Source organism: Pongo pygmaeus, chromosome 1 (genome assembly GCF_028885625.2).
Source record: "Pongo pygmaeus isolate AG05252 chromosome 1, NHGRI_mPonPyg2-v2.0_pri, whole genome shotgun sequence".
NCBI classification, from domain to species: Eukaryota; Metazoa; Chordata; class Mammalia; order Primates; family Hominidae; genus Pongo; species Pongo pygmaeus.
The window spans coordinates 184,220,103-184,243,163 of record NC_072373.2 but is presented as its reverse complement, the minus strand read 5'-3'; the positions used below and the strand labels follow the sequence as shown (position 1 = coordinate 184,243,163).

At 46.2% G+C, this 23,061-nt stretch overlaps 1 protein-coding gene across 3 annotated transcripts in view; it reads left to right on the top strand.

The window, feature by feature from the left end:
- The window catches only part of RAD54L (RAD54 like), a 30,737-nt gene that overhangs the window by 7,008 nt on the left and 668 nt on the right, over window positions 1–23,061 (top strand). Inside the window, exons 4-16 of one of the 3 annotated variants that reach the window (XM_054489477.2) lie at window positions 3,882–3,942; window positions 5,166–5,301; window positions 5,741–5,810; window positions 5,926–6,214; window positions 6,460–6,584; window positions 12,667–12,817; window positions 15,886–16,012; window positions 17,698–17,772; window positions 17,908–18,038; window positions 18,590–18,700; window positions 18,859–18,982; window positions 19,377–19,455; window positions 19,822–20,001. In XM_054489477.2, the coding sequence (XP_054345452.1) occupies window positions 3,882–3,942; window positions 5,166–5,301; window positions 5,741–5,810; window positions 5,926–6,214; window positions 6,460–6,584; window positions 12,667–12,817; window positions 15,886–16,012; window positions 17,698–17,772; window positions 17,908–18,038; window positions 18,590–18,700; window positions 18,859–18,982; window positions 19,377–19,455; window positions 19,822–20,001 (1,659 nt within the window). Of the gene's footprint in view, window positions 1–3,881; window positions 3,943–5,165; window positions 5,302–5,740; window positions 5,811–5,925; window positions 6,215–6,459; window positions 6,585–12,666; window positions 12,818–15,885; window positions 16,013–17,697; window positions 17,773–17,907; window positions 18,039–18,589; window positions 18,701–18,828; window positions 18,983–19,376; window positions 19,456–19,821; window positions 20,002–23,061 lie in introns of all 3 variants that reach the window. The other 2 variants (XM_063665127.1, XM_054489486.2) reach the window with 2 other exon arrangements.

The following is a 23,061-nucleotide window of genomic DNA, read 5'->3' as shown; positions in this document are numbered from 1 at the left end:
TAAATGATATGTAGAGACCAGGTTTCACTGTGTTGCCCAGGCAGGTTTCAAACTCCTGGGTTCTAGCAATCCTGTCTTGGTCTCCCAGAGTGCTGGGATTACAGACGTGAGTCACTGCAGCTGGTTGGGAGCACTGAGCTCTGGGGGTGGGTTGAGGGTTAAAAGGCAGAGGAAAAAGAGCTCGTTAGGGGACTGAAGATGAGATCCCAGAAAGGTGGAGAGTAGTGTCATGGAAATCAAAGGCAGAAAATATTGGAGGAGTGGGCAGCTTCGTCAAGTAAGATACATGTCTATTGCAATTAGGGTCATGTAGGCCATTCGTGATCTTGGCCAGAGTGGAAGGGGCAGAAGACAGGAAGAGTGGGAGGAAAGAAGGGGAGCTATGTAACTTACTAGAAGTTTGCCTGTGGAGGGGAGGAGATAAGCGATCAAATGAATATTTGTTTTTAAGATAGGAGATAATTAAGTCCATTTTAAATGCTGGTAAGAGCTAGTAGAGAGGGAGAGATGGAGACACAAGAGTGATCAGTCATAACAGAGTGATTCTCTGCAGAAATGGGAAGCTTTAGCCTTGGTGGGGAGGAGGGATGCTGTCTCTCATCTATCAGAAGGAAAGATTGGTATGAATTACCAGTAACCAAATGAACAGAGAATGAGAGCATGCTCTCTCCCCTGCCCCCTGCTATAGAGACTGGTGAGTCACCAAACCAGATCCCTGAAGGTTGGCCATTCCTTTTTTTTTTTTTTTTTGAGACATGGTCTTGCTCTGTGACCCAGGCTGGAGTGCAGTGGCGTGATCTCGGCTCAGTGCAGCCTCTGCCTCCCAGGTTCAAGTGATTCCTGTGCCTCAGCCTCCCAAGTAGCTGGAATTATAGGTGCCCGCCCCCATGCCCAGCTCAGTTTTTTGTACTTTTAGTAGAGACGGGGTTTCACCATGTTGGCAAGGCAGGTCTCAAACTCCTGACCTCAAGTGACCTGCCCGCCTTGGCCTCCCAAAGTGCTGGGATTACAGACGTGCACTGTGCCCAGCAGGCCATTCCATTTTGCAGGCTGAGCCCTCAGATGTTTTTGGCCAGGGGTCTCCACATTCTTCCTTACCAGTTATGCAAGCCTGTAGTTCTCCCTGCAGACCCTATGGTTCCTGTGTTCTACTGAAAGTCTTTTTAAATTTAGAGCATAAATTCTTGGCTACTCAGAGCCTCAAATCTAGCCTTCTATACTGATAATTTTGAAAATATTTCTGTTTTAGAATTGATGCCAAATTAAAAAGAAAATTAGGGTCCATCTCCTTTTCCTCTCATTTGACTTAAGAGTAGCTTTTTTTTTTCCTTTGAGGCAGGTCTTGCTGTCACCCAGGCTGGAGTGCAGTGGTGTAATCGTAGCTCACTGCAGCCTTGAACTCCTAGGCTCAAGTGATCTTCCTGCCTCAGCCTTCTGAGTAGCTGGGACCATGTGCCACAGTGCCTGGGTAATTTTTAAATTTTGTGTATGGGGTGTGTGTAGGGGGGTCTCACTACGTTGCCTAGGGTGGTCTCAAAATCCTGGGCTTAAGCGGTCCTCCCACCTCAGCCTCCCAAAGCACTGGGGTTATAGACATGAGCCAAGGGTCCTTTTTGTTTGTATCTTTCATAATGATTATCTTCACTGTTCATACTTACAATCATGCTAATTAAAAATAGTAAAGGCTGGGCATAATGGCTCATGCCTATAATCCCAGCACTTTGGGAGGCCAAGGTGAGAAGATCCCTTGAGCCAGGACTTGAGACTGCAGTGAGGTATGATCACCACTACTGTACTCCAGCCTGGGCGACAAAATGAGACCCTGTCTGTTTAAAAAAAAAAAAAATTCAATAAAGGATTTTATTCAGATGCAAAGAAATTTGCAAATAAACAAAAGCATTTGAGTTTTTTGTCAACTTTGCCCTTATGTTATGTTATTTAGTGTGATATTGTCATGTTATTTAGTGTGATAAGGAAGTTCATTTCTACATACTTGTTTTCTGTCTTCTAATATCACAAAAAAAATCATTACTTTTTTTAAATTTAAAGTACATTTGAGGCCAGGTGTGATGGCTCATGACTGTAATCCCAGCACTTTGGGAGGCCAAGGTGGATGGATCACTTGAGGTCAGGAGTTCAAGACCAGCCTGGCCAACATGGTGAAACCCTGTTTCTACTAAAAATACCAAAATTGGCCAGGTGTGGTGGTGTGTGCCTGTAGTGCCAGCTACTTGGGAGGTTGAGGCAGGAGAATTGCTTGAACCCGGGAGGTGGAGGTTGCAGTGAGCTGAGATCGCGCCATTGCACTCCAGCCTGGGTGACAGAGTGAGACTCCATCTCAAAAAAAAAAAAAAAAACACAAAAAACAAATAAAGTACATTTGAGTTTCTAGACATTTATGATGTGTGAAGAAATGAGTCAGAAAACAAAGGTAAAAATATCAGGGCAGGCTTGCTTTTTTTCCTATTAGACTATGTTTTTTGCTAGAAGGGACATTTTTTCATTACTGCTTTTTCCACTAATATATTCCCATTAAAACTACCTTCAGGGTCTCTGCTCTTTATTTCTTTGCTCTCTTGGGTTCCACCTCTGGTTTTGCTGAGGTTCACAGGCTATCACAATTCTGCAAAGGGCTCAGGTGTGTGTGGACCAGAACTTCCATGGGAGCTGTCAGAGTTAGCTCAGTGTTAATTTTTCTGCCTTCTCTGCCCCTGCCCCAGCCCCATAGCCCATGGAATAATGCTGGTTCAAGGCAGAAGTGCTTGTACAGAGGCTTCTTGCCTTTAGGTGGAGAAGTCACCAGTGCTACCTCTCTAGGACCCACATATGTCTACCTGCTGTCACCCTTGTCCCACTTGCTTTTTCTTAGTGTTGGGCTTAGCTTCTTTCTCATGTCCCTTTCTCATGTTCCTTCTCTTGTGCTTTACATGGCAGGAAGCTGCTGGGTCTGGGCTGATCTGCATGGCTGTACTCAAACAGAGTGGGTGAGAGGCCACGTTGCCTACTGAGTACAAGTAAGGACCCTAGAACCAGGAAAGTCCTGCATTTGTAATGGCTTTGTGACTTGAGAAAGTGACTTAATCACTCGGAGCCTCAGTTTGCTCATCTGTAAAATGGAAACACCAGGAATATATGGACCTCATACAGCTGTTAGGATTAAATGGTAACATGAATGCAAGAGGCTTAGCTCTGTGTCTAGCATACATTGGTAGCCATCATTATTTTTATTTATATTTTTAAATATATATTTTTAAAATAGAGATGGGGTCTTGCTATATTGCCCAGGCTGGTCTCGAACTCCCAGACCTAAGTGATCCTCCTGCCTTGGCCTCCCAAAGTGTTAGAATTACAGGTGTGAGCCACCATGCCTGGCCTGGTGTTGTGAATACTATTTTGTTAACACGATGGTTCCCATTTCTCCTACTGTCACTACTCTTTGATGAGCTGTTCAGTTCCCAAGGAGGCTGATGTGAGTATCAGATATGTTAGACAGAACTGATGTGGCCAAAAAAAAATAGAATTGTGAGGTGTGCTTGGGAAGGTGTAACCCTATATGACAGTGATTAAACCCAGACATTAGAATTATCCGTTATTACTCAGGTTGGCTAAGTCTGTGGTATTTGCTTTCCAAGGTGCTATACCCTAGGGAAGAGCTAGGTATGCTCACTGGCATGGTCTTTAATGAGTGAATGGTTTCCTGGGTTCTTAGCCTCGTGGCTGACTGAGGCTGGGCCCTTCTGCTATCCCTGGATATTTGTAGAACCTTACATAAAGCCTCGAAGATGGACGCTGTTGTACAAAACCTAATGTGAAGCAAATCATGATATTGTCCCATAACATCTCCAGTCAGTCCTGAATCCCTGTTTCTCCTTTCTTTTTAGGAAGCATTTATTCGAAGCATTTTGTCAAAGCCTTTCAAAGTCCCCATTCCAAATTATCAAGGTAAAATGGAGGTTTTTCTGTTTTTGAAATCAGTCATGTGTACATGTGCCTGAATAAATTAAAAACCTGCTTTTGTAAATATAAGCCTAGCTGGGAATTGAAGGTGCCAGTCCAGCGGTGGCTGTGTTTGGGGTGACCCTCCTGAGGCCTGCATGAAAACTGTGTTAGCTTCAATAAGGGCTGCCAAGACTAACTGCCCCTCATCTTCTTGGTAGAGGTGTCCCGGTGCTCAGAAAGCTCCTGGTGGGCCAAGATGGCTGATGGACCTGGGCTTCATTCAATCCAAGTGCATTCAGTAGCATCCCTTTTATGAGGCTGACTGTGTGGGAGGCCTAGATTCTATAAGGTTTTTCCCTGTCTTATGTAGGGTACAGCATTATGCTAAAACTGGGGCTTGGAGGAATAGGGAGGCCAGCTTTCTCTCTCTCTCTCTCTTTTTTTTTTTTTTAATTTAATAGAGATAGGATTTCACTATGTTGGCCAGGCTGATCTCGAACTCCTGGGCTCAAGCGATCCTCCCACCTCGACCTCTCAAAAAGTGTTGGGACTACAGGCTTGAGACACTATGCTTGGCTGTGGCCAGCTCTCAGGAGCTCTCAGAAAGCTCCATGAAAGTGCCCTTTAGAATTTCAGGCCTTCCCAGGATTGTCTTGAGTTGAAATGAACCAGATCTGGCGCCTCAGAAGTTTGTAATTGAATGGGAGAAATAAAATGGGAAAAGCTCTGATTCAAAGCAGAATAATTCTGGGGGCTGGGCATGGTGGCTCACGCCTGTAATACCAGCACTTTGGGAGGCCAAGGCGGGCAGATCACCAGAGGTCAGGAGTTCAAGACCAGCCTGGACAACATGGTGAAACCCTGTCTCTACTAAAAAAAATAAAAAATTAGCCAGGTGTGGTGGCGGGAGCCTATAATCCCAGCTTCTTGGGAGGCTGAGGCAGGAGAATTGCTTGAACCTGGGAGGCAGAGGTTGCAGTGAGCCGAGATTGTGCCACTGCACTCTAGCCTGGGCAATAAAGTGAGACTCCATCTCAAAAAAAAAAAAAAAAGCAGAATGGGATAATGGTCATATAGAAATGCCCAAACTGAGTCTGGAGGCATTCTCAGAGAGAGAGGGTCATATGGGAGCTCAGGAAAGGTTATGTAAAGGACAAGTATTTGAGTTGGGTTTGCTGGAGCTCCTAAACATAGATTCAGGTGACGGAATGATTATTGGTTTGTAGGTCCTCTGGGCTCTCGGGCATTGGGCCTGAAAAGGGCTGGGGTCCGCCGGGCCCTCCATGACCCCCTGGAAAAAGATGCCTTGGTTCTGTATGAGCCTCCCCCGCTGAGCGCTCATGACCAGCTGAAGCTTGACAAGTATGTGCACTGGTATTTCATAAGCAGTTCTGGTTCTCTGTACATGCACGCATACTTGGGAGGGCAGAGGGTATTTTGGTGTGATTTCTCTTTAGGATTGACGTATGTTTTCAGAGAGTAGATGACTGGGGAAGGAGACTGCCTGGGGAAGAGCCTGTGGTCATGTCCAGTGAGTGGGCATTCCTCATCCCCTCCTGCCTTCCCAGGATGCTCACTCAGGAGGAGGAGTGATTGAGGTGATGACACAGGGAACCCATCCCTCTCTGAGCTAACTTTCTAACTCCTAAAGTAGGAACTTGCTATGGTTTTATGATTTATCAGCCAAGAAGGTCTTCTCTTAGGCAGCTGCCTCTGTTGCCTCTGGATCAGCAGGACACAGCTTCCTGAGGGTGCTCCCTTGCCCATGTCTGAGCATGTTTTCTTTGCTGTGTTTTCTCAGGGAGAAACTCCCTGTCCATGTGGTTGTTGACCCTATTCTCAGTAAGGTTTTGCGGCCTCATCAGAGAGAGGTAAATGAGGGTGAGGGGAACGAAGTGTGGGCTAGGGGCTGAGCCTGGGAGACTACCATCCCTGGGACAGCAGCAGCGTAGGTGCCAAAGTGGACTGAAGGCTGTTATTCTCTAGGGAGTGAAATTCCTGTGGGAGTGTGTCACCAGTCGGCGCATCCCTGGCAGCCATGGCTGCATCATGGCTGATGAGATGGGCCTAGGAAAGACACTGCAGTGCATCACATTGATGTGGACACTTTTACGCCAGAGTCCAGAGTGCAAGCCAGAAATTGACAAGGCAGTGGTGGTGTCGCCTTCCAGCCTGGTGAAGAACTGGTACAATGAGGTTGGGAAATGGCTCGGAGGGAGGATCCAACCTCTGGCCATCGATGGAGGATCTAAGGATGAAATAGACCAAAAGCTGGGTACGGAGCCCTAACAAAGATGGCTGCACTCTCCTGCACAGCCTGCTGCTTTCTTATGTGTATGCTCATTTATGGCCAGGGTGGAGGGCAATGCAGGGGTAGAAGAAAAGAGAATTTCCATTGAAAATAGTTGAAGTGGAATCAGTTGTTTCCAGGCTAAATAAAAGAACTGTCGAATTATTATTATTATTATTTTTTTTTTCAAAAGATTCTGAATTGTTCCCTTGACACCTTTTCTGTTGTAGAAGGATTCATGAACCAGCGTGGAGCCAGAGTGCCTTCTCCCATCCTCATCATTTCCTATGAGACCTTCCGCCTTCATGCTGGAGTCCTCCAGAAAGGAAGTGTTGGTCTGGTCATATGTGACGAGGTACTAGACTCTCAGCAGTCTGGGTGGTAGGAGAAAATCTGTCAAAATCTCTTCACTGAGTATTGCCTTCCAAGGGCTGTGCTAGTCACTGGGGAATGCTGAAGACAGGATACTGCCTTGGAGACAAGTGACAGGGAGAGCCTGTGATACCAAAATACAAGATACTGTCTGCCAAAAGAGGGCTTAAACAATGCTTAGAACTCTGAGGAGAGTGAGACGCTGGGGGCTGATTGGCTTTGTTGCCTCCGGATAGTATTCCTAGACTAAAGAAGGACCTTGAAGTGTGGGTGGCAATATTTAGAGGATATAAACCAGAAAGTGTCTGAGACAAGTCTCGACTTAGAGATTTATTTTGCCAAGGTTGAAGATGCTCTGGGGAAAAAGAGACACAAGCCAAAGTAGGATCTGTAGCCTGTGCTTTTTCCAAAGAGGTTTTTGTGGACTTCAATATTTAAAGGGGGGCTGGCCACGATGATTCACGCCTGTAATCCCAGCACTTTTTGAGAGGCTGAGGTGAGTGGATCACTTGAGCCCAGGAGTTTGGGACCAGCCTGGGCAATATGGTGAAACCCCACCTCTACTTAAAAAAGATAAAAATATTAGTCAGGTGTGGTGGTGCACCTGTAGTCCCAGCTACTCAGGAGGCTGAGGTGGGAGAATCAGCTGAGCCGGGGAAGTAAGCTGAGATTGCGCCACTGCACTCCATCCTGGGTGATGGGGTGTGAAACCCTGTCTCAAAACACACATATGACCGAGCGCGGTGGCTCACACCTGTAATCCCAGCACTTTGGGAGGCCGAGGTGGGCGGATCATGAGGTCAGGAGTTTGAGACCAGCCAAGATGGTGAAACCCTGTCTCTACTAAAACTACAAAAATTAGCCGACCGTGGTCGTGGGCGCCTGTAATCGTGGGTGCCAGCTACTCAGGAGGGTGAGGCAGGAGAATCTCTTGAACCCGGGAGGCGGAGGTTGCAATGAGCCTAGATCATGCCACTGCACTCTAGCCTGGGTGACAGAGCAAGACTCTGTCTCAAAAAAACAAAAAACACACATATACGCAGACACACATGACCCTGTCTCAAAAAACAACAACACACAAACGTACATAAAGGGGCAAGAGCAGGCAGGAGGGAAAGAGGAGCCATCAGTTATGCATTCAGCTCAATAAATCTGCATTTTACATACAGTTAAGTAAATAAAGAGTAGAGGAAGAAGTCAAATACACACTTGTCTGGGAGGGAGGATTTGTAGTCTTGTCTTTGTCCCCTGCCTGTAAAGATGAGCTGTTTTTTTACATTGTCAGGGTGAGGGAGGCCACCTGGGGAGAGGCATGGCGTTCTATCTGCGGCTATCTGTTTAGGAACAAAAGGAAAGACATTTTTTTGCTTGACTAGTTCCCAAGCTTAACTTTTCCCTTTGGCATAGTTTGGGGTCCTGAGATTTTGTTTTCCTTTCACAGGGAACAGGTTCTAGAGTTAGAGACCTTTATTTGTATCCTGGCTCTGTCACTTACCAGCAGTGTGACCTTCAACAAGTTACCAGCTGAACCTCTGTTTCTACATCAGTAAAATGGGGTGATAATATCTGCCTCATAGGATTATTGTGAGGATTAAATGAAATTATTAAGAAAAAGCTCTTATCGCAATGCCTGGTATGTCATAAGGCCTTGGCAAATGTAAGCTCTTGGTGGTTATTCCAGGCTGGGGGTACTTGCTAGAACAAAAGCAGAGATAAGAAAGTCTATACACCTTGTAGTAGTAGTTTGTGTTGACTCCTTGTTCCTTGTCTCTGGGACTAAGGGAATATGGCCGTAGTTACTTCCTGGCCTTTTCCAGTATGTGTGAATGGCAGTAGAGAGGCTAGTACTTAGGAAGCAGTGAGGGTGGCTGGGAGCTTCCTGCTATAGAGAATTTCCCAGGACTTCCCAGTGGGCTTGGAGACCCTGAGGCTATAGTCATTGTTTGCAACTTCTTGGGAGAGTTAAGCTCCTTTGTATACCCCAGAGGTTTCTAGTAGAGAGGTGGCTGAAAGACCTGGCCCTATCTGTCAACCAGTTGGCAGGCTAGGCTCAGCTCTGGGTACTGTAGATTAGCCCAGTTGTCTGAGGAACTTGAGAGAGGGGACAGAGGGAAAAAGCTTGCTTTTGGGTACCATGCTTTCTAGTTGTGAGCTATTTTCTGGTCAGTCATTGGCGGGTCTTCAAACTCCCAACTTCCTGGTAGGGGTAGGGAACTTACCAGGTTGAGGTGAGGTATGCATGTTACTGCCCTGTGTGGTTCAAGGCCCTGACATCTGCTTCATCACTGTGGAGGGGGACTATGCCAGGAGCCGGGTCCAAAGCATTGTGGGAGAGGAAGGCAGGCTGTAGCTGTTGAGCCTTTGAGGATTAGGGAGCCTCTAAATTTTTTTTCTACTTTTTGTTTTTTTTGAGACAAGGGTCTTGTTCTGTTGCCCAGATGGAGTGCAGCGACGCGATCTTGGCTCACCGCAACCTCTGCCTCCCAGGTTTAAGTAATTTTCCTGCCTCAGCCACCCAAGCAGCTGATATTACAGGCGTGCACCACCACTCTGGCTAATTTTTGTATTTTTAGTAAAGACGGGGTTTCACCATGTCGGCCAGGCTGGTCTCAAACTCCTGGCCCCAAATAATCTGCAGCCTTGGCCTCCCAAAGTGCTGGGATTACAGGTTTGAGCCACTATGCCCAGCCTTTTTCTACTCCTTAGTGTTTTTTTCTTCCCCACTTTGTCCTGTTTCATGAGCTGACTCTGTGCAGGGCACAAGGGATGAGGCTGCCCCTTATCACACTGCAGCCCCTTGGCTGTTTACCTTTCTACTTGTTTACCTTTTTTTTTTGTCAACTGTCAGAGATCTGAGGAACCAAAAGTCCTGAAAAGATGGTCATCTTACTCCAGGGGAGGAGAGGGTTTGTCCTGTTGAGACCCTGGAAAGGGAAGGTGCCATTTCAGGCTTTCATGTTCTCAGCTCCCACAGCGTCTTCCTCCCAGCTAACGCCTTTCTCTGGAACACAGTTTTTTATAATAACTTCTATGTACAAAATCTTTGATCCTCAATCAAAAGACATGGGATTGGCTCTGGCTTTGCCACTTACAAGTGTGACTTTCCACAGACGAGACTGCTCTGAGATTGTTTCTTCATCTGTAGAGTGGATGGCACATGGGCTACTTGAAAGGGATATGATCCAGATCAAGAGAGGATATATGGGAGCACTTTGTACAAGTGTATAAATAGCAGAGGGATTGACCTCATCATCATCTCAATCTTAAAGATTAGGAGACAAACTCAGGGAAGTGCGTAGTGACTTGCCCAGGTTCACCCAGCGAGTACATAGTAAGCTGGAATGTGAATGCAGGTGTGAGATTCCAAGTCGTGGCTCTTTTTCCTATCCCTCTCTGCCTTGGATGCTTGGTGCAGGAAGAAGCTTGCCTTGGGTATGGAAGGGTTGTCCCTGTGCTCCTCATCGAGACCCATGTGGATCCTTAGTGACTGGTCCAATAGGGAGCTGGGGTTGGCTTTCTCTTTTGCAGAGACAGGATAGTGTGGCAGCCCATTTCATTCGCTGGGTTATTTATTAAGTGCCTTTTATGTGTCAGGCCCTGGAGATCTCACAATGCTGTCCCTCAGGGAGCTTCAGTTTAGAAGATCTAATTGTTGGTACCCATTTCCCCTGGACCTGTTGGGTGATTTCCTCTGACTTTCAAGTCTCATTTCCCTCTTAAGTTCAGAAGTCTAAGGCTTTTTTTAGGGCTAGTACTTGGAGCCTCTAATAATTTTTTTTTTAATCAAATTTCTAGGCCAAATGCGGTAGCTCACACCTGTAATCCCAGGAATTTGGAAGGCTGAGGCGGGTGGATCACTTGAGGTCAAGATTTCAAGACTAGCCTGGCCAACATGGTGAAACCCTGTTTCTACTAAAAATACAAAAGTTAGCCCGGCATAGTAACACAGGCCTGTAATACCAGCTACTCAGGAAGCTGAGGCACAAGAATTGCTTGAACTGGGGAGGCAGGCACATGCCACCACACCCAGCTAATTTTTGTATTTTTAGTAGAGACAGGGTTTCACCATGTTGGCCAGGCTGGACTCGAACTTCTGACCTCAGGTGATCCACCTGCCTTAACCTCCCAAAGTGCTAGGATTACAGGCATGAGCCACCATGCCCCGCTGGTTTATTTAATCTTTAATAGCAACATTGGTCATTATTTCATTCTTTCATTCAACTAACATTCACTGAGCTTTGTCCTATACACTGAAATTATACAGGTGAATCTGACATAGTCTCTGCCTTAAGAAATCCTAGTCTCTGCCTAGTTGAGAAGATACAGTACAGTGTGATTAGTACTCTAGTATATATATTATGGATGAGGGCAGAGTGGTACAGTGTCCAGACTCAGAGTCATACAGACCTGAGTTCAAATCCCAGCTCTGCTACTTTCTACCAGCATGATTTTGGATAACTGTTTACCTCTCTGAATCTTAGTTTCTTCATCTCTAAAATGGATAATACAATTTCCATTCGTGTGGATTACAGAACAGAATACAGGTAAAGTGTTTAGTTAGTACCATGCCTACCACATTAAACAGGTTCACTAAATAGTAGCAGCCATTATGTATATAGTGCCACAGGAGCACAGAGAGAGACAAGCAGCCTGGAGTCACTGAGGAAGGCTTTGCATAGGAGGTGACATCTGAGGAACTTGCCTGTGGAAAAGAGCTCTAGGCAGAGGGGTGGCATGGGCAAAGAGACATAAGGAAATCCAGCATTAGGAGTGACAAGGTCAGGATTCCTGGACTGTGACAAGCTTGGAGAGTGTCAGAGAAGTTCACTGGGGCCTCATTGAGAAGGGCTTTGAATGCTAAGCTAGTGAGCTTAAAGAGCTTGGACTTGATGCTATAGATGGAAGAGTCAGTGAAGGGTCTGTGTTTAATTGCGTTGTCAAAGCCTGACCCAAGGGAGCAAGACTGATTGCTGATTCTTGGTTGAGTGGTTGAGTTTTGTGTGCCTTCCCCGGTATGGGGCTGGATGTAGAAAAGGTATGGGGCTGGATGTAGAAAAGGTATGGGCCTGATCTTGCCCATGTAGTTCTTGGAGAAAGAGGGAAGGTTGTCCTTTATGATTTTCTTGAAAAAGGCTTAAAAGAAGTAGTAGAGGTGTGGAGAGAATGGGAGGACAGGACAGGGAGAATAGGGATTGGGGAAGAGATGTGAAGGGAAGCAGAGGGAAGCTCTTTAGCTCTATTAGCTGTGAGGATTCTGGTGGGACATGGAGCCTGGTCCAAGTCCCCTTAACACTGATGGCCCAGACAAGGCCTGGAGTCTAATACAGAAGGCGTCTGGCTCAGAAGGTTCTGAGTTGGGTAGGCTGATGTGGAGGGGAGGACTCCCTGAAAGCATGGGTTTGTCATATGTCCACATGATCTCTGAAGAGTATAGGTGGGCTGCCAAGGCTCTGGAGGTGGGGCAGGGAAAGGGATGGAAAGAAACAGAGGGAATCTTTGCTTTATGGGTATAGCACTGGTCTGGAAACAGGAAGTCTGTCTTTTGAGCCTAACATTCTCCATAGTCAAGTGGGTGAACCCTCTCTCATGCTGCCCCCTGCCTAGTTCCCAAGGCCCTAGAACCTGTAATGCTTTTGTTTTTTGTTGAGACAGTTTCTCACTATGTCACTATAGTGGTGGCATATGCCTGTAGTCCCAGCTACTCAGGAGGCTGAGGTGGGAGGATTGCAGTGCACTCATGGCTCACTGAAGCCTCGACCTCCTGGACTCAAGCGATGTTCCCACCTCAGCCTCCCAAGTAGCTGGGGCTATGGGTGTAAGCTACTATGCCCAGCTAATTTTTGTATGTTTTGTAGAGATGGGGTTTCACCACATTGGCCAGGCTGGTCTGGAACTCCTGGGATCAAGTGATCCGCCCATCTCGGCCTCCCAAAATGCTGGGATTACAGGCATGAGCCACGGCGCCCAGCCTAGAATGTTTTTGACTCCTCTTTTCCTGTCTACATGAGACTTTGCTACCGTATAGGGAATGCCACATTGCGCTCTGAATAAGGATTCTCTTGCAGGGACACAGGCTCAAGAACTCTGAGAATCAGACTTACCAAGCCCTGGACAGCTTGAACACCAGCCGGCGGGTGCTCATCTCCGGAACTCCCATCCAGAATGATCTGCTTGAGTATTTCAGCTTGGTACATTTTGTTAATTCCGGCATCCTAGGTAAGAATCTAGCCTTGTTTGCCACATCAGAGAGGAGCCCTGCCTTGTCTTTGGAAGTATAACTCCAGCTGAGGAGAGAAAGAGAATGCTAATTATATGTGGGTCACTAGGCACTCTTGTAGGAAGGCTTCTCTTGTCAGGGAGTAGCAAAGCCATTGGGAGGCCTTGGATCTGCTGAGCAACTCAGCAAAGCTCATGTCGGCCATTTTTCCATTGCAGAGGTGGCAGGGGCTATACAGGGAGTGGTGTCATGATGAGCTGAGGGTGGAATTATTATTTTTTGTTCCTCAGACCCTAGCTCCCTTACAAGAGCTTTGGCCTCAGAGCAAGCTCTGTCTTGGGCAGATGTGTGTTTTTTAAAAATCATTTTAACTGTTTTTAAGTGTAACAATTCAGTGGTATTAAGTACATTCACTTTGTGCAACCATCACCATCATCCATCTTTAGATTTTTTTTTTCTATTTGCTAAGCTGAAAATCTACCCAATAACTCCTCTCCCCTCCCCTCCCAGTGCTTTGAGAGGCTGGGGTGGGAAGATCACTTGAGGCCAGTTCAAGACCAGCCTGGGCAACATAGTGAGACCTCGTCTCTACAAAATAAGAAAATTAGCTGGGTGTGGTGGTGTGTGCTGGTGGTCCTAGCTATTCAGGAGGCTGTGATCATGCCACTCTACTCTAGCCTGGGCAACAGAGCAAGGCCCTGTCTCTAAAATAGTAATAATAATAAAAACTCCTCATTCCTCCCTCCCCTAATCCCTGGCAACCACACATATATTTGTGAAAGGGTGTGTTAGTGTCACCCCAACTTGCCAGTGCTCAAGAGTAGGCAGAGAACCTGCTGAGTGGCAAGATTATGACCAAGTGAACACATTTCTGTAACCACCATCAGATCAATTACTAACACTCTCTCAGTAGCCACTTTTCTAATCACTATCCTCTCCTTTTGTCCCAGCAGCAAACTCCTTCCTGACACTATAGGTTGGTTTTGCCTATTTTTTAATTTATGTAAATGAAATCATATAGTATGTATTCCTTTACATCTGGTTTCTTTTGTTCAACATTATGTTTATAAAGTTTATCCACATTATGTGTAGCAGTAGTTTGTTCATTTTCATAATTGCATACTATTCCATGTTATGAGTACACTAGAATTTATTCTACTGGTTTGGTTTTGTTTGTTGAGACAGAGTCTCTGTTGCCCAGGCTGGAGTACAGTGTTGCAGTCATAGCTCACTGTACCCTCAACTTCCTGGGCTCAAGCAATCCTCCCACCTTGGCCTCCTGAGTAGCTGGAACTACAGGCATATGCCACCACTACTGGCTAACTTTTAAATTTTTTATAGAGATGGGGTCTCACTATGTTGCTCAGGCTGGTCTTGAATTCCTGGGTTCAAATGATTCTCTTGCATCAGCCTCCCAAACTGCTGGAATTACGGGCATGAGCCCCTATGCCTGGCTTCCATCTTTTTCTATCTGGATATCTGGTTCACCCTGCATCATATATTGAAAAAACCGTTCTTTCCCCCATTGCTTTGCAGTGCTACCTTCTTCATAAATCAAATGTTCATATATGTGTTGCTCTATTTATGGACTCTATTCTGTTCCTCTGGTCTGTTTGTCTCCTTGTGTCAGTACTTCTCTGCTTTATTTACTGTGGCCTAATAAGTCTTGATATCCATTAGTGTGACTATTCCAACTATAGTCTTTATTTTATTTTATTTTATTTTTTATTTTGACACAGGGTCTCGCTTTGTCACCCAGGCTGGAATGCGGTGGTGAGATCATGGCTCACTGCAGCCTTAACTTCCAGGCTCTAGTGATCCTCCTGCCTCAGCCTCCTGAGTAGCTGGGACAACAGGCACACACCATCACGCCTGGCTAATTTTTGTATTTTGGGTAGAGGTGGGGTTTTGCCATGTTGCCAAGGCTGGTCTTGAACTCTTGAGCTCAAGAAATCTGCTCAGGCTCCAACTATATTCTTACTCCTTAACATTGTCCTAGATATTCTTGGCCCTTTGCATTCCCATGTAAATTTTAGAATCAACTTGTCAATTTATACCCCTACTGCCTGCCATACCCATCAAAAAACTCTAACTGGATTTTAATTGGGCTATATTGAAACAGATAAATTCTGAAAGATCCTTCATTTTTATAATACGGAACCTTCCAATATATTAATATGATCTGTCTCTCAACTTGTTTAGGTCATCTTTAATTTCTCTCAATGTGGCCAGGTGTGGTGGCTCACAACTGTAATCCCAGCACTTTGGGAGACCAAGGCGGGAGGGTACCTTGAGCCCAGGAGTTCAAGACCAGCCTGGGCAACATGGCAAAATCCCATCTCTACCAAAAAAATACAAAAGTTAGCTGAGTGTGGTGGCATGCGCCTGTAGTCCCAGCTACTTGGGAGGTTGCGGCTGTGGTGAGCCATGATTGCCCCATTGCATTCCAGCCTGGGCGACAGGGAGAGAACCTGTCTCAAAAAAAAAATTGGCTGGGCATGGTGGCTCACGCCTGTAATCCCAACACTTTGGGAGGCTGAGGCGGGCAGATCACAAGATCAGGAGTTCGAGACCAGCGTGGCCAACATGGTGAAACCCCGTCTCTACTAGAAATACAAAAATTACCCGGGCACGGAGAGGGAGTGCCTGTAATCCCAACTACTCGGGAGGCTGAGTTAGGAAAATTGCCTGAACCTGGGAGGCAGAGGTTGCAGTGAGCCGAGATTGCGTCACTGCACTCCAGCCTGGGTGACAGAGCAGGACTCCGTCGCAGAAAAAAAAAAAAAAATCCACTCTGGCCATGTTTGTCTTTTTAGTGGACTATTCAATCCATTTACATTTACTCTAAGTAATTATATATTTGGATTTTAACCTATCTCACTTTTGGCCTTTCAAGTCTTCACTGCTTTGATACCTCTCTGATCTGTTAAACAGAAATTGGCCTATATTTTGTTTAGCCTTGTTCTTGGTAGGAAGGCTGGTTTGTGAGAAGGTAGTCTGCCATCACTAGCTGTGGGAAATCATTCCTTTTCCACATTCTTCTGTTTTCCTTCTCTCCTGTGTTTAGGGACTGCCCATGAATTCAAGAAGCATTTTGAATTGCCAATTTTGAAGGGTCGAGACGCTGCTGCTAGTGAGGCAGACAGGCAGCTAGGAGAGGAGCGGCTGCGGGAGCTTACCAGCATTGTGAATAGGTAATGACCTCAAGCGAAGTCATTAGAATTGCCTCCCAAACCATCCATGGCCAATCCTTTGGGGGCTTTGCCTCTCTAGAGCCCTCAAAGGCTGGGATTCTAGGAAGGGAGTGGGATCTGTGTCCTAACTATGGCCACTGAATAAACAAGGGAGTCTTGGAGGTGAAGTGCCTGCTTTCTTTCTGGCTTGGGCTCTGTGGTCTGGTTTTGGTCTGTTTATCAGCCTGCTGAGGAAGCTCTTCTCTGATGCTGCTGGACTTCTTGAGCAAAGTATACCTTGGAGCACTACTAGTATTTCAGAAGCTTCCTGTCAGTTGGTCTCAGACCCGAAACATTAGGCTTCTCTTTCCGGGCCCCATAGTCATTCTGTGACAGGTAGGAGAAGATCTGAAAGGTGGTTGTGGCTCCCAGGCTAAGAGGACTGACTTTTTCATGGGAGTTACATAACCCAGGGGGTAGGCACATTCTGGACTCCTTTGTCCAGAGGTGGTATGCACACTTGATAGGTTACATTCTAAAGAGTCCTCCTGCCCTTCCCAACAACTGCCTGGCTACCTGGCTACCTCTCCCTACCAATTTTAGATGGCAGGACGGGCGTGGTGGCTCACGCCTATAATCCCACCACTTTGGGAAGCCGAGGTGGGTGGATCACTTGAGGTAAGGAGTTCGAGACCAGCCTGGCCAACATGGGGAAACTCCCATCTCTACTAAAAATACAAAAATTAGCCGGGTGTGGGGGGTGCACCTGTAGTCCCAGTTACTCTGGAGGGAGAGGCTGGAGAATCGCTTGAACTCGGGAGGCGGAGGTTGGAGTGAGCTGAGCTGCGCCACTGCACCCCAGCCTGGGTGACAGAGCAAGACTCCGTCTCAAAAAAAAAAAAAAAAAAAAAAAAATTAGATGGCAGGAAGAAGAATTGGTGTTTTCTTAAGATCTGCTTCTTAGGTGCCTGATACCTATCCTTCCTAGTCTTCCCAGGAGGTCTATGCTTAATTTCATTTAGCCTGGGGCCATGTAGCAGTAGGCATTTGGACAAATGCAAGCAGAAACTCCCCTAAGGACTTAATAATTTACAGCTTGCTTTTCCTGTTAGAGCTCCTGTCTCAATGGGAAGCCTCAGTCTTCTCTTGAAGACTAGGCAACCTATTGAAGGGGAAGAGAAAGTGCTGCCTGTCTAAGCTAGCATGTTTGGAAGGTCTCTGTTCCCACAATTGAGACCCTGATACAGATGTGTTTGACATATGTCTGATGAGTCTCTGACTTTTTTTTTTTTTTTTTTTTGAGATGGAGTCTCGCTCTTGTTGCCCAGGCTGGAGTGCAATGGGGCGATCTCGGCTCACTGCAACCTCCACCTCCTGGGTTCAAGTGATTCTCCTGCCTCAGCTTCCCGAGTAGCTGGGTTTACAGGTGCCTGCCACCACGCTTGGCTAATTTTCATATTTTTAGTAGAGACAGGGTTTCTCCATTTTGGCCAGGCTGGTCTTGAACTCCTGACCACAGGTGATCCGCCCACCTCGGCTTCCCAAAGTGCTGGGATTGCTGGCGTGAGCCACTGCGCCTGGCTGAGTCTCTGACATTTAATACTGTAAAAGAGGGCTAGTCTTGGTCCTTTGGGTGGTAGCTTTTATTCCAGTAGTTAGCATGGCAATTTTACCAGCCTCTTGCCTTTTTATCCTGTTTTCTCTAGATGCCTGATACGGAGGACTTCTGATATCCTTTCTAAATATCTGCCTGTGAAGATTGAGCAGGTCGTTTGTTGTAGGTACTGAACTCAACTGAAAGATGTGGAGTGAGTGGGTCAAAGCCTAGCTCCTGAAGCATGGCTGGGCTCTCAGGGTGTTCTCAGAGGGCAGGAGGGTGGTCTAGCTTTTTCCACTGACCCAGCTGCCTTTTTTAGGCTGACACCCCTTCAGACTGAGTTATACAAGAGGTTTCTGAGACAAGCCAAACCAGCAGAAGAATTGCGTGAGGGCAAGATGAGTGTGTCTTCCCTTTCTTCCATCACCTCGCTAAAGAAGCTTTGTAATCGTGAGTTGGGCTTGTGTCCTGGTGTCCTCTGTGAGAGTGAGCAAGGGAGGGTAGGTTCCTGTAGTGGCCTGGCGACCCTCACTAAAACTCATCCAGAGTCATCCTCATAGAGGCCACATGTGATTCCAGCCCTACCAAGGCATGAACCCTGCATTGTGGATTCTGTTTACCAGACCCTTTGCTTTGGAAAATTGAACTCATCTTCTGTCCAGCCCATGCTTGATGACCTGGGATGTGTCGACTGTTTGTGAGTGCTTGCGTGTACACATGCTCATATACAGTGTTGGGCAGGAGGAAAAATAACAAAGAAACCTTGCCTGCTCTGTTATAGCTCCCTTCTTGTTGGGAGAACACATTAGTGAGTGAGATTGTTCATCCATCGTCCCAGATGGCACCGACTATATCCTGTTGGAATTTGGTAGGATGAAGATCAAGCAAGTCTGATGTTGAGGAAGGCCTTTTGGGCTAGGCTTCTAGAGGGAGTTCTAGTGAACACTGAAGTGGAAACTTCAGAAAGCAAAGTATCTGGGTTTTGTTTTGTTTTCTCCCAGATCCAGCTCTAATCCATGATAAGTGTGTGGAAGAGGAGGATGGCTTTGTGGGTGCCTTGGACCTCTTCCCTCCTGGTTATAGCTCTAAGGCCCTGGAGCCCCAGCTGTCAGGTGACCCTTTTCCTACCAGTATTTGGGCTTCTCTAGGAGGAGGGTGGGAGATTTTTTTGTGTGCTAGGGCTGTCCTGTTTCAAGGCAGGATATCAAGAGTAAGAAGCCTGGGCCATTGGGACAGCCAGTAGGGGACTGCTGGTTGCTGCTCTTCCCAGGTAAGATGCTGGTCCTGGATTATATTCTGGCGGTGACCCGAAGCCGTAGCAGTGACAAAGTAGTGCTGGTGTCGAATTACACCCAGACTTTGGATCTCTTTGAGAAGCTGTGCCGTGCCCGAAGGTAGGGAAGAGCCTAACCAGGATGCCAAAGGGGGATATACCCCTCCCCTACTGTCTGTCTAGTTCTGATTTGTGGATGTGGGCCAAGATCTGGGCACATAAAGGCTTTCCCTGAAGATATCTTCCCTTATTGCTATGATGGCCCCAGCTCTATCTCCAAGTAGAAGATCCCCTAGTCCTTCAGGTACTCCCTTAGGAAAGAGTCTTGGCCTCTAGCTCCCTGCCCCTGCCTTTGGGAGCTTAGGGCCTCAAGCACGGTTATTTCAGTCCCTTCAGTAGCTCTCACTCCAAAGGACTCTGCTTTCTTGGGTCTTTTTAAAAAAAATTTTATTTTTAAATTTTTTTCCCCCTAATCATTGAAGCTTTATTTTCTTGGGTCTCGAATCCCCCTTCAGGTACTTATACGTCCGCCTGGATGGCACGATGTCCATTAAGAAGCGAGCCAAGGTTGTAGAACGCTTCAATAGTCCATCGGTAAATGCACATCCCCATCCCCACACCACCAATGCAGTATCATCAGAATTAAGGAATGATAGAGAAGCTATAAGGGGTTACCTTGATTTTTTTTTTTTTTTCTTCCCCTAGTGGATATGGTAGGATTTGTCTGGTTGGTTTTTTTTCTTCCCCTAGTGGATATGGTAGGATTTGTCTGGTTGGTGATGGCTGGGCTGGAAACTGACTTTGTGTGTTGGGATTGGCTGGCTGGTGAGCAGATAAACTGGTGGTTTTCACAATTGGTACTGAGTAGTATAGAGGCATGAGAGGGGAGCTGGTTGGGCTGAGCAGGATCTCAGTTTAGGCTATAAGAGGTTCCTTTTCTCCTGTTTCTTCTCTTTCCAGAGCCCTGACTTTGTCTTCATGCTGAGCAGCAAAGCTGGGGGCTGTGGCCTCAATCTCATTGGGGCTAACCGGCTGGTCATGTTTGACCCTGACTGGAACCCAGCCAATGATGAACAAGCCATGGCCCGGGTCTGGCGAGATGGTCAAAAGAAGACTTGCTATATCTACCGCCTGCTGTCTGTAAGGATGGTGATAGTAGTCATAGTAGGGGTGGGTCATGGAACGAGATCTTCAGGACCATCTTGTTCCTTAGTGCCTCTCTTTGGCCTTTCTGCCTCTAGCAGTAGCCAAGCTATGGGCCCAGAAGTGAGTCCTTTATTCTTCCGTTCTCCCTCCCCTTCTCTCCACCCCAATCCCTCAAACCATTCTTACTGTGCCATCTGGACACTTGTTCAGTACATCCTTTTCACAGGACACCTTCCCTCATACATGATTTCTGCTGTGTCACTGGCCTTGTAATCTTCTCTCATCCCCTGTCCTATTTGCATTCTCCAAGTTATCAATTATCACCTTCAGACCATCCATCCCATAGTTCCTCTCTTGCAGCTTATGTTGTTGGACTTGACTACCCTCTTTTCTTCCTTGCTGCAGTCCTCTATCCTCTGCTATATTCCTAATTCATTGATGACTTTGGACATTAGCTCAGCCTTCATTTCTTTCCCAAATCCAGCAATCATACTGGCTGACGTTGAGGACCATGTGGTTATCCAGCACTCTGGCCTTCATGTTTCCTTGACCTCATCTCAACCCCCCTTTGTCTAATTATTCCTAAGATCACACTGTGGAACTTGTTAGAACCCAGAACCTTAATAACTGTCATTCTACTCTCACTTCTTGTCCTCCTAGCTTTCACATACCTGCTGTATCTGCTTCAGCCTAATGTTTCTGTAGCCTCTCCCCTTCCCACCCTCCCACTCATCTGGCTTAACTTCCTTGTTTATTTAGCCCAGTCTTCATTGTGCATCCTTTCAGCTACTCTTTTTCCCAATACCCATTCCAGTTGGATTATTTGAGCTGTTTTCAGCTTCTACACCAGCTACATTGCATTTACAGGTTGGTACTACCACAAATTCATGTTCTCTTTTTGAGGTGGGCCATATCTCATTTCCTTCAACCATTTCAAGCATCTACCATTTCTCTCAAATTTCCTACCTAACTCATCTTCTACTCACTCATCAGACTCCTTATACCACTGAACCTACCTTCAAATATACTACTGACTTCCTAATTGCCAAAACAGGAGACTATTGATTTTTCCTCTTTGTGTATCTCACACTGTTGATTACTAATCCCTTAAAAAATGCTCTTCTAGGCTGGGTGCCGGAGGATCACTTGAGGCTAGGAGTTCGAGGCTATAGTGAGCTAGGATTGTGCCACTCTAGCCTGGGTGACAGAACAAGATCCCGTCTTAAAAAAAATTTTTTTTTTTCTTGTCTTTGGAAACTCCACTCTGGTTCTTCTACCTCTCTGATTACTCATTATACTGACAAATCTCTAACTATAAAATTTTAGCCCAGATCTCTTACCTGAGCTCTAAATCCCTATTTCCACCACTTAATCTACATTTCCACTTAGATTTCTAATGAGCACTTTAGCAGTATCATGACTAAACTCATTCCCCTTCCTTCTGATTAACTGATTGATTTTGAGACAGTTTCTTTCTGTTGCCTAAGCTGGAGTATAGTGGCACGATCATGGCCCACTGCAGCTTCAACCTCCCACCTCCAACCCCCTGAAGTAGCTGGGGCTACAGGTGTGTGCCATCACACCCGGATAATTTTTTTCTTTATTTTTTGTAGAGAAGGGGTCTTGCTATGTTGCCTAGGCTGGTCTTGAACATCTGGACTCAAGCGATCCACCTTGGCCTTCCCAAGTGCTGGGATTAACGGCATGAGCCACCACACCTGGCTCCCCTTCTGAATGTTGTTCTTAATGGCTCCATTATCCACCCAACCCAAAACTGGGAATAATCTTACTGGACTATTCTTTTCTCCTAATAACCAGATTCCCACCAGTTTTCACTGATTTTTACTAACCCTGCTCTCCAAGCCCTCCTGAGGTCATGATCATCTGTCACTTGGATATTGCAGCAGCTTCCTAATTGTTTACTTCTGTCTTATCCCAACCCATTGTTCACATACTGCTTCCAGAAGGAGCTTTCCAAAAATTCAGATTTTACTTTTCATCTCTTCAAAGACAAGATTAAGGCCTTCAGCATGGCATCCAAGGTTTGTTTTTTGGTTTTTTTTTTTTGAGATGGAGTCTTGCTCTTGCTGCCCAGGCTGGAGTGCAATGGCACAATCTCGGCTCACTGCAACCTCTGCCTCCCGGGTTCAAGCGATTCTCCTGCTTCTCCTGAGTAGCTGGGATTACAGGTGCCCACCACCACGCCTGGCTAATTTTTGCATTTTTAGTAGAGACGGGGTTTTGCCATGTTGGTCAGGCTGGTCTTGAACTCCTGACTTTGTGATCTGCCTGCCTCGGCCTCCCAAATTGCAGGGATTACAGGCGTGAGCCACCGTGCCTGTCCCCAAGGTTCTTTAATGTGGCCTCTGCTGACTTTCCAGTCTCAGCTCTTACTATACTCCCACCAACCTCTAGTTAGCCTGAACTCCTCACAGTCCTCCAATAGGCCAGTAGTATTCCTTTGTTCCTATGCTGGGAATGCCTTTCTTTGTGTCTTTTCTTACAAACTGTCTACTCATTTTCAAGACTGAGCTCAAGGATAGAGTTTCAAGTTTTCAATACTGTTCTACTCTACCATCCTTATGGACTCACAGTTACCCTGTACAGATTTCTATCATTGTATCAACTGTTTAAATGTTTGTCTAGGAGCCCAAGGATAGGGGATATATATGATTCTTTTTTGTATCCTAATGTCAGCACAGGGTCTGGAATAGAATAGATACCTAAATGATATTTATTGAATGAATTAGAGTTGGGCTTGGTGCAGAAATCTGAAGCTGCAGCAGACAAACCTCAGTTCACCCTGAAGGGATTTAGCCAGGCCCTGGGACCCTTCATTAGTATAGAAAGTAGCTTGAGTGGGCAGACTATTCATGTCATGTTCTCAGGAGACAGACTGGGAAAATGGGCCTCAGCTGAGTAGAGATGATGTTCTGGGACTCATACTTTTTATTCATCTCCCCTTCTCGGGTAGCTGTAGTTTCAACCCTTTGGTTTTCCTGCTCCATTTTTATGAGGATGGCTAAGTGCTGTATCTTTTGACATTCTCCACCT